The sequence below is a fragment of the Pimephales promelas genome, chromosome 20, assembly GCF_988280905.1.
Source record: "Pimephales promelas chromosome 20, fPimPro1.hap1.1, whole genome shotgun sequence".
In the NCBI taxonomy this organism is placed as follows: Eukaryota; Metazoa; Chordata; class Actinopteri; order Cypriniformes; family Leuciscidae; genus Pimephales; species Pimephales promelas.
This window is the reverse complement of record NC_142788.1, coordinates 16072447-16082991: the sequence shown is the minus strand read 5'-3', so window position 1 is coordinate 16082991 and position 10545 is coordinate 16072447. Positions and strand designations below refer to the sequence as shown.

At 37.3% G+C, this 10545-nt stretch overlaps 1 protein-coding gene across 8 annotated transcripts; it reads left to right on the top strand.

The window, feature by feature from the left end:
• The first annotated feature begins 199 nt into the window (after window positions 1-199).
• tpd52l2b (tpd52 like 2b) lies at window positions 200-10316 on the top strand. 8 transcript variants are annotated; one of them, XM_039652328.2, is made up of 9 exons: window positions 238-402; window positions 1532-1683; window positions 2251-2399; window positions 6044-6091; window positions 6945-7046; window positions 8179-8205; window positions 8467-8508; window positions 8742-8790; window positions 9653-10316. In XM_039652328.2, the coding sequence occupies exons 1-9, from the start codon at window positions 384-386 to the stop codon at window positions 9737-9739; spliced, it is 675 nt and encodes a 224-aa protein (XP_039508262.1). In that variant the 5' UTR covers window positions 238-383; the 3' UTR covers window positions 9740-10316. The 8 variants fall into 8 exon arrangements, with proteins under 8 accessions (XP_039508268.1, XP_039508264.1, XP_039508262.1 ...); XM_039652327.2 differs by having other exon boundaries at window positions 8464-8508; window positions 9653-9881; XM_039652330.2 differs by lacking the exon at window positions 6044-6091 and having other exon boundaries at window positions 205-402; window positions 8464-8508; window positions 9653-9881.
• Window positions 10317-10545: the final 229 nt, after the last annotated feature.

Sequence of the window (10545 nt, the reverse complement as noted above, 5' to 3'; positions counted from 1 at the left end):
ATGTAAATGAGCATCCTAATTGCAATTTCTGGTATTCTACTATTCGGTTTGTTTTATAGAAATGGCATGCTTCTTTTAAGTAATGATATGCAAGATTTTTCTAAAAAGAAACAGCAGTAATTGGCTAATAATGTTTTTCACAGCTAATTTGTTGATCGCAGGGAGAAGGACGCTAGTAGACGTCATCTCAAGGCGCCGGAAAGAAAGGCACTTGGGCAGCTCTTCTTCTTCAAGCTGAGCTGGCTGATCGTCGGGGTGCTTGTGTTGGCTTGTCAAGCGTTTTTGGATGTTTTGATAGAAGAGGGAAGACACGTAGTTTTTTGCACAGTCCTCTAAATTACGTAACTGTCAAAGCAACATTTTGAAGATCCAAAACTGACGACATGGATTCCGCCAATCAAGGTAAACAAAAACAAAGCAATCGAACACAATACATTGGATTGATAGAGCAGCACTTTTTATCGCGTAATGTAGCGTAACCTTATCTTTGGATCCCAGCGTGGTGAATATGTGGCGGTGAAGGGGAGATTGGGGCAGGGCAGGCGATCAGGTTACTAATGCACGACAAAAACACATCGCAACTGAGTGGAGCTGTTTGCATCTCAGTTATTTGATTTATATTGAAATCAAAGAGATGATGTACGAAAGTTATGTGGTGCCTATGCTCGACTTGTGCTTTTTATGGCCTGATGATTTTCAACTTGGATTTGGTATTTTAACATTAACACAACAGTTTAGACAGCACCGGTCCTTTGTCTTTTTCTGTCCCATTATGTGATGCTATTTAAATAGGCAGTTTAGGGTCAGTGAGGGGCTGATGACATGTCTCGTTAATATATCCTACACCCCACGTGACCCCCCTGTCACAGGCTGACCTAAATTGGGCACAGTTTGATCAAACCTTTTAACTGTATATTAAATGGCTTAAAAAATATATATATATATATATATACAATACGGATATATAAACAGCATATTGTTTTTGTTTATAATCAAAGTATGTGTGTGTGTGTGTGTGTACTGTATATTTTTATTTTCTTCTACTGTTTATGCTGCTTCTGAATGTGAGTTACTCTCATGTAAAGAGTAATTATACTCGTCATTTATACTTTTTTTATTTCCGTCGTGACATTTACTATTGAAAAAGGAAGTTTCGGTGGAAAAAAATAAGACTCATGCCTTTTAAAAAATGTGTCACATCCACAAACCATGATTTGCTACTCGCTTGTCTGTTGCATAGTATTACCAGGACATTCTTATTTTAGACAATTGATTGGTCAAACATCTGTGCAGTCACAGTGCAGAATGAGTCATCATTTTGTTTTGTTTTTCCCCCAGAAAAGAAAGGCTTGTTTTTAGATCGTTTCTGATGAAATAGAACAGTTAAGATTGAAATTTGGACAAATGTTGGTGTCCCCAGAATTTTAGGTGTCTGTGTTAGCAACCCGATTCTAACAATTCTGTATAGCATCACAGAAAACATGGACTTCACCTTTATCTTTTGTCACTCAAAACCCTCTCTTTCATTCAGACATCAATCTGAACTCTCCACATAAAGGCCTGGGCTCTGATTCTCTCTCGGAGATTCCTGAAGAGAGGGGAGCAGCAGCTGTGAATCCAGAGACTCTTCCCCCAGGTCTGACAGAGGAGGAGGCTGAGGAACTGAGACTGGAGCTCACCAAGGTATACTGCCATACTAAACCATGAGTTTGAAGATGTACTCATCTTCTCCTATAGGTCTTCAAATGAGATACTTTAACATGTTCATTCAGAGTGTTTAAAGGTGCAGTCTGTAAGAATCACAACTAGTGGTCGAAATAGGTACTGCAGTCCAAATTCAAAATATGGGAGATTGTCGTTTCTCCCGCCCCACCTCCTCAGACTCGATGGTGCTCACACGGGTTGCCAGTTTGAGGACACGCAACAGGCACGAGCGCAATGGACAAATAAAATTGGCAAACTGGTGCTGTGCAGTATCACAGACCATAACAAGAACAAATATTCCAGCCTGGCAACGCACATTTCAAAGTAAAATAACTGGCTGTAGAACTGTTTTTCTACTGTTTTTGAGAAACAAGTATGTGAACGTAGCATGTTTCCTTGATATATGCAAATATATTATGGCATTTGTGTGCTTTAGTAGAGTGAAAAAGTTAAATACAGCACCTTTAATTAAAAATAGAAAAATATATATTCCTGTTGAGGACTTATTTGCCTCTCTTAAAAAAGTCTGTGACATCCTGGTATCAGGTTGAAGAGGAGATCCACACCTTGCGGCAGGTGCTGTCGGCTAAAGAGCGCCATTCGGCGGAGCTGAAGCGGAAACTGGGACTCAGCCCCCTGAGCGAGTTCAAACAGAACATCACTAAAAGCTGGCAGGACGTCCAGACCTCAAACGCGTAAGGATGCCTTCCTTCTACATGTTCCGCTTACTCAAACTCAGGAGGGGACTGGGATGCCATCTGCAAAGTCGAACCCTAAACCCGCTTCATATACTCTTCAGGAATGACAGTGATTTTACAGAATTTTGGACAAAATGTAACAAAATTCAGAACAAAAAAGGTTTGTTGAAGTGACAATTGGGTAACGACTCTGTATGATGGCATATCCTGTAGCTGCGAGCTGCGAGCTGGTGCCATCAGTGGAGGAATTCATGGCAGAACTGAACCTTTTTAAACTAATCCACCCTCAATTCGCTCTCATCCCGCTTGCACACATTTCCCTTGCTTGATTTTGCTGGAAATCGGCCTAAAAATAAAGTCACAGTAGTCTAGATGCATTTTCTGTAGGATTGTACATTACCTCAGGAAAGCATTAGAAAAAGCTCTTTGAGTGCCTGTTCAGGCACCGGAGATGACTGTGGTTTTCTGTGTGTATTATGGGCGGGCATCTGTCATCAGCTGAAAGTCCTTCAGTGTAATTGTTGAAAAATGGCAATCTGGTTCCAAAAGGCTCTGTGGGAGGATTGTAGTCGACTCATGAATCATCACTATTTATTGTGTTCCAAGCTGGGGCTCATGGCCATTTGTTTGAGTGTGACTCGAGGTTTTAGATAGAAACAATAGATCTATGCTCGATGTTTGCTGTTCCCTATCGGTCAGTCACTACAATGTAGGTCATGACTGACCAATAGGAATCTCGTTAGGGAGGCCAATCTACTTTCCCATTAAAAGTCTCCCATTATTCATATGCAGTACAATCTTCGGATTATTCCATATGTATTTTCCACATAACTCTTCAAAGAAGTGGCTTTCTCCTTCCTAAATAGAAAGAGCACACTTTCCCAGTGTTATCCAATATCTCACTGTATGGGTTATCGCAGAACAACAGTGTCAGACTCACTCTGTGTAAGCCTCCTGGAAGTCACCATAGATGGGTAAACTCATAGGTGAACGGTAATATAAAATGTAAAGGTAAGGTAATATACTGTAAAGCATAATATTATAAATGTAATATATATATATATATATACAGTATATACAGTTCAAATATATATAAACGTTGTTAGATTTATAAATTTAATGGAAATGCATCAACACAGTCTGTGAAAATGATCCATACAGTAGGATGTACATACAATTTTACTTTGCTCACTATCTATTCAAATAAATACTGAAATTAGTCAATAGAAACTCCTAGTGAACAAATATCAGCAGAATAATTTGCCTGGCCAGTATATCATATATGTTTGGGAAGTTATTGGTCGGAGAATGTCAGTCATTTTTTGATTATCAGTATGATATTCACTATATGTGCTCTGCTCTAGGCAGCACATAACCGTGTCTGTGTTTTTGAAGCTATGTGAAGATGTCAGAGAAACTGGGCCAGTGGAATGACAAGGTTACCGGGTGCGATGTGTGAGTGTCTGACCACATCGGCACGTATCTAGCGTTTATTTGCAGTGAAAGCATGAATTCCTCTCACCTACTTTCTACACGTCAATGGGGATGAAGCATTTGAACACCTGATTCCAGAGCTCAACCCTTCTTACCATCAAACAGTGCGTTTCAGGAGGAAACATAACTGATTCCTTGGGGGGGTTTTTTCTGGCCTGTTGATCACAAATCAGTGGATGCAGTGAATCAAAATATAGATTCAGGTGTTCAAATGCTCTGCCTATTGATGTGTTAAATGAACCATTCATAACAGTCTGACAGAAATAACTAAAACCTGTCTCTCAAATTGAGGTTTTTAACATGCTATGATCTGGTTTTCCTGTAGAATCGACTCTAACCTGCTCTACAATACATACATTTACAGCCCTGTTAATTCTCCACTCAGAAACTTATACTGAAACCTTTCGCATATTGAAAGAAAAAGACTGTTAAATAAAAGAAAATGGCATCTTAATTGACGCATGTTGAGGGCCGGAGGTATTTTTTCTTCTTTTTTTTTAAGTGGGCTTCTGAAACACTGAATGGTGTCACATTTTTGACTCTTCTGTTTGTTCCCCTCACAGATAGTCAGTGTTTTTTTTTGTTTTGTTTTTTTTGTCCACCCGTGCAAATAGTACTTCATCTCTGAAACAAACAGGGTCATCACGCAGATGTTTCCTTCTTTAAATGCTATGCTGCTTTCATGTACCCTGAATTAGTGGCCTCGTGTGTTATGGATGTGCAAATACTTAATCGCTTCATTAATTCAAATCTATTTACAATACTGTTCGGATGTATGGGGTCCGTGTGATTTTAAAAAAGGCTCACCAAGGGTGCCTTTTATTTATACATTAAAAGCAGCAATATTGTGAAAGATTATTACAATCTAATATAGTTTACCAGCTGAAAATAACTGCATTTTATTTATAATCGAAATATTTTGTAACATTATAAATGTCTTTAATGCCATTTTAAAAAATCAAATTAATCTCTCTTTAATAAATACTTTTTAAATTTCTTATTAAAATCTTACTGACCCCACACCTTCGGATGGTGCACCAGCCTACTCTGCCAATAATAAAATGTCATATCAAACCGGTTGTTAACTAACTGTTGAAGCCGCTGACAATTTGCTTGATTCACCATGTCATTAATTACTCACCCTCATGTTGTTCCAAACTCACAAGACTTTCATTCATCTTCAGAACACAAATTAGGATATTTTTGATGAAATCCGAGATGTTTCTGAACAGCATCATTGCCACTTGACATCAAGCCCCAGAAAGATGGGAAACACAAAGTTAAAATAGTCCATGTGACTATAGTGGTTAAACCCCAATGTTATTAGAAGCAATAATACTTTTTGTGCGTAAAAACACAGAAATAACAACTTTATTCAGCAATTTCTTCTCTTCTGTGTCAGTCTCCTATGCTGATCACTTGGTAAACTGCAGTTGTAATTACAGTAATACTAACAGGTTTAGCTACATAGATGATTCTCTTAAATCAGGCCCTGTGATGAGACTAAGGGCCTTTATGTTTTTCCCTGGTTCCCATGAATCATAGCGGCAGTCATGAAGTAGTTGCAGGTTCATAGCTGAACCTGTCATACAGGCTATATTATCACGAGTGTGTGAGATATCTCCCACTTCCCTCTTTACAAATATCCAGACTGAGACGTCTACAGACAGAGAGCATATGTTTGTGTAAGGAAAGTCTTGTCAGGGTTAGATGAACGAATGCCACGTCTGCGGCAATACAGACCAGTTGATGCTTCCTGAAACCATACTTGCTGTAGTCATGAATGTAACATCAAGACCTATTCTGCAATATTGCACGCTAACATGCTACTTTTTTCCCCAAAAGCTAAGGCTGCTTGTAATGTCACTTTTGTTTTCTTGGAAAGCTGAAATCTACTCGCACATGAGTTTCACATGTGTTTCTTAAGTTAAATGCCTGGAGTTTGTGTGTGTGTAAGAATGATGTAAATTAAACTGCCGTTTCTTTGCTGAGTGTGCAGTTTAGCAGCGCCTGTATTCCGCTTGTTGTGAGGCAGCATATCTGTATAATCGTAATTGAAATTTTAAATGTTGAATGCATGTGTGTGTTCATTGCACCTTGTGGTTGTGAGAGTGGAGATTTGAATGTATTACCCTGTTCGTTTGTAGCTATGTTTCAGCTTCTTCCACTCTGGATGACATTACCAGCTCTGAAGTGTGAGTTACTTCATTCTTTACGTTCATTTTGTGTGTTTTAAAGGTTCTTTTATTACTGTCCTGGAGGGTTGAAGGATTGGTTTAGGGTGGCTTGCTATGCTTTGTGGATATTTTGCTGATGGGTTATTATATAGATATTACAGTTATATTGCTTTTTTTTAGTTGTGGGAATTGCAATTGCAAATGTGCTTACTCTGTAGATGTTTTGTGGTGATGCATTGTTTTTCAGGATTCTTTGATGAATAGAAAGAACAGCATTTAAAAAAATCACAAATGTTCTGTAACATTTTAAATGTCATTACTGACACTTAATACATTTTTATGCATCCTTTTAAAAAGTAGCGCATATATATATATATATATATAATTTATTTCTAATGAGATAACTAACTAACATTATTTGTAGGGGTGCACCCACGATATAATAATTTTGGCTGATATCTGACTGATAATTCTGTATATTTGAAATATGACAACCGATACATTGGCCAATGAATCTAAATCCAAAGCAATTCAAAACCATCAAGGCAGAGAGTGCGCATCTGAAGTGTCTCAGCTGTTGGAAATAATTTATAGGTGTTAATATATCGCCCACGTTTTCTTATTGGGCTGATGACCAAAACATTAAAAATGAACATATATCGGCCGATACCGATATGGTGGCCGATATATCGTGCATCCCTAATTTTTTGAACACATTTAAGGCTATCTGACTTGATTCTGTCGTCTGGAAGCTGAGGTCATGTTGACTAACTCCTGAAAAGTGAAGAAGTTTGTGGGCATTAATGAGTTTCACATGTTTTGTTTTTCTCTCTCCCCACATCCTCTTCTCCGTGTGCTCTTCCTCTCACAGGTATAAAAAGACTCAGGAAACGCTGTCTCAGGCTGGACAGAAGACCTCAGCCGCCCTCTCCACCGTTGGCACGGCCATCAGCAGGAAACTGGGTGACATGAGGTAATGCACAAGTCAAAATGCCCACCCGTGTTCTTCCTGTCTTTCTCTTGTACTCTTATTCCAGTCACTAAGAACAGTGGCACTGCAATCACTTGGGGTACTATGAAATATGAGACGATAATAATACAATAAGATTTACTAATAGTTCCCAGTTAATGTTGTTGTTAATTATTTTGTCTAACTCTGCAATTCAGTTTTTTAACATGATTTATCTTAAACTGCATTTGCACGTGTGGCATTTCATGGACTTCCTCACATGCATCTTACTTTTTTCATTTTGTCTTAGGGTTTGTTCACACAGGCAGTACAAATCCAACTCAAACTCATTGATTTTTAATGGCAAAAAAAGTACGATCTAATCTGAAAAACATACTAATTTGGTTTGAAATCTGATGAAATAGTCATTCTAAAAGATTGTATTGAAAACTGAACTGGATTTGCATACAGAGCCTGTGTTCCTTCTGTCCCAGCTCTCTTTGGTTATTGATCCACTCTTTTGCATTTGTGTCACATCCCACTGTTATTTATCATCACTAAAGCCATGGTTATCCATAGTGAGTGTGTTAATGCAGTGCAGCCTCCTCTCCCTGATTTGTTCTCCTGGCTTCACTTCACTACATTGTTTCGGTTTCTCGTTCCTATCAATATTTGCAGACATTAATTGAACTTCCTTCACCACCCCTAACACAAACAGACAAAGTCAGAAGATAGGCAGTTTTCTTAAATGCAGAGGTCCTGAGACTCGGTTATCAGTTTGAAAATCATAAGACTGGTGTGCTATGATGCATGACAGAAAGAAGATATTAGCTCCATTCAACAGATCAAAAGCTTCAGCCATGTTTTATAAATGAAAGCTCCGCTGCTCTGTCCTTTCAAACCTCATCTCTCATTCATCAGACAAATAACTAAAATGTATTCAGTGTGTAAATAACATCTACTCATGTTCATCCCAATACAATTGTTTTTTTTTTTTTTTTTTTTTTTTGGTAGTCAGTGGATTACCCCTCTAATCCTCTATATCAGTACAAACTCAGTTATTCTCATAATTTGTTCTTCCTTCTTGTTCTTGTCATGCTTAACTCCCAATCGTGTTCCCGTTTCTTTTTAAACGCTGCCTTTGCTTGGTCTACAGAGCTCTTCCTTTCTCTAACTCCTTTGGGTAAGACTATGTAATGCATTCATTATTTGAAGACATTAATCAGAGCTCTGTTTTTAATACCAAGCCCAATTTCATTTAGAAAATTATTATCATTTGAAATTAGTGTTGATTTAATGTTATTTTGGCTCCAAAACCCTGCTTTTGCTTGAACTAAATGAAATGTGCTGATGTAACCCAGTTGATCTCTCTGCCTTACATGCTTTCCTGCTTGCTTGCTAACACGCAAAACTTTTCCTTCTTCCTTTAATGCTTTCGAAGTAGCAACTACTCCATTCGCCATTCAATAAGTATGCCAACTATGAGGTAAAGTACTAGTGTAAAACAATCCCCCTCAACACAAACTGTTTCTGATTCATTGGACATTAAAATATTAGATATTGTTCACACAAATGACTACATATTTTTTTTATTTAAAGTAAAAAATACTAAAATGTCTAAACTTTTAAACTTGTATCTGCTAGTTACTTTATGTATAATTCATTTGAATGTTTCTTTCTCTGTGAATTCTGGGATTAATATGTGTGTTTGTTAAATAGGAACTCTCCAACCTTCAAATCGTTTGAGGACAAAGTTGGAAACATCAAGGTAAGAATTCCCTTTTGAAACTGGCTCAATGACACTTATTTTTTTGGCAGATGATCTAATAATTTATTTACACATTTGACAAATATTTAAAATATAAAAAATCAAATCAGTTATGTAGTGCATCTAACAAGAGTCAACATCAACCATACAGTATATAAACTACCAAAATTTGGATTCAGTAAGATATTTTAATGTCTCTTAGGCTCACATAGGCTTAATTTATTTGAACAAAAGTACAGTAGAAACAGCAAAGTTGTGAAAATTTATTATGATTAAAACAGTTTTCAATTCAAATCTGCATCAGCATCATTACTCCAGTCTTCAGTGTCACGTGATCCTTCAGAAATCTTTCTAATATGCTGATTTGCTGCTCAAGAAATATTTCTTATTATTATCAATGTTGAAAATAGTTGTTCTGCTTGATATTTTGATGAATAGAAAGGACAAAAAATCGGCATTTATATGAAAATAAAATCTTTTGTAAAATCTATTTAAATCAATTTAATGTGTCCTTGCTAAATAAAAGTATAGATTTCTTTAAAAAAATAAAATAAAAATCTTACTAACCCCAAGATTTTGAACTGTAGTGGACCCTTGAAGTCCCTTAGGGCCAAATTTTCTTGTGGTTCAACAGTCCAAAAAACTTAATGGCCTCTTTTAAAATAATGTTTAAGATGCAAGAAAAATATAGTATTACTTTTTTTCTTGATTATTTCACCACATGAAATGTAAACTTTTACTAAAAATGATATACAAGTTTTTCAAAGCCATATAAAACCACATGAATACGAAGAGTACATGACGGGCGCATTTTAAAATCGAACTGCACTTTTCTTGATCTTTTTCTGTCTGTGTGTCTCAGTATAAGGTGGTTGGAGGGAAAGCCAATGGCGAAAGCGCTCACTCTCCGGACGAGTCAAACCCAGTGCAGGACAACGCTCCATTCTGAGAGGCCACCCTCTCCATTCAAACACTCATCTCATTTGTTTGTGAATCCTGACTACACCCACACTTCAGTTCTCCCAATCCTTCCGTTCTCTATGAATTCAGTCATCCCTCCTTTGATACTCCTCCACCTACTGCTAGCATGTGCTTGCTCATCTCACTAAAAAAAACACGCATAGTACAGGTTCTGTGACATGAAATCATCACAGGTTGTACAAATGAAGAAAAATGTTGAATCATTTTGTATTAGAAACTATTTTACACTGCTTTGCATAACGTTTTTACATAACTTTTATCTATATATGACTATAAAGGAATACAAATTACTATATTTAATCAGTACTGCCAAGCAGCATTCATCAGATGGCAGAGGGGTACAAAACACAAAGAAGACGCATTCAAATCTGAAGGGGGGGATTCTAGGCCAATAACGAAAAGAACAGACTCTTGCTGCAGGTTCCTATGCTGCTGAGCATTCAGTTGAGTTCTTTTTTACTCTCAGTACAGTGTGAACCGAGGCTTTGCTGTACACCTGGTGAATGTCTGACCTCCTCAGTCGGCCTTACACACTCTGTATTTTTTTTTTATCCTCTTTTACCTTTGCTTTTTCTTGCTCTTGTTCGATTATTATTATTATTGTTATTTTTTGATTGATTAATGGGAATGTTTTATTTATGTTGGAAATCACTTGCCTTTGCTTTGTGCCATGCTGTGAGTGCCAGTTAGTAGATGCCATAGACCCTTTTCTGTCAGAATGTTTCACACGCACACAAACTATCACATCACAAAGATCACTTTGTTCAATTGTAA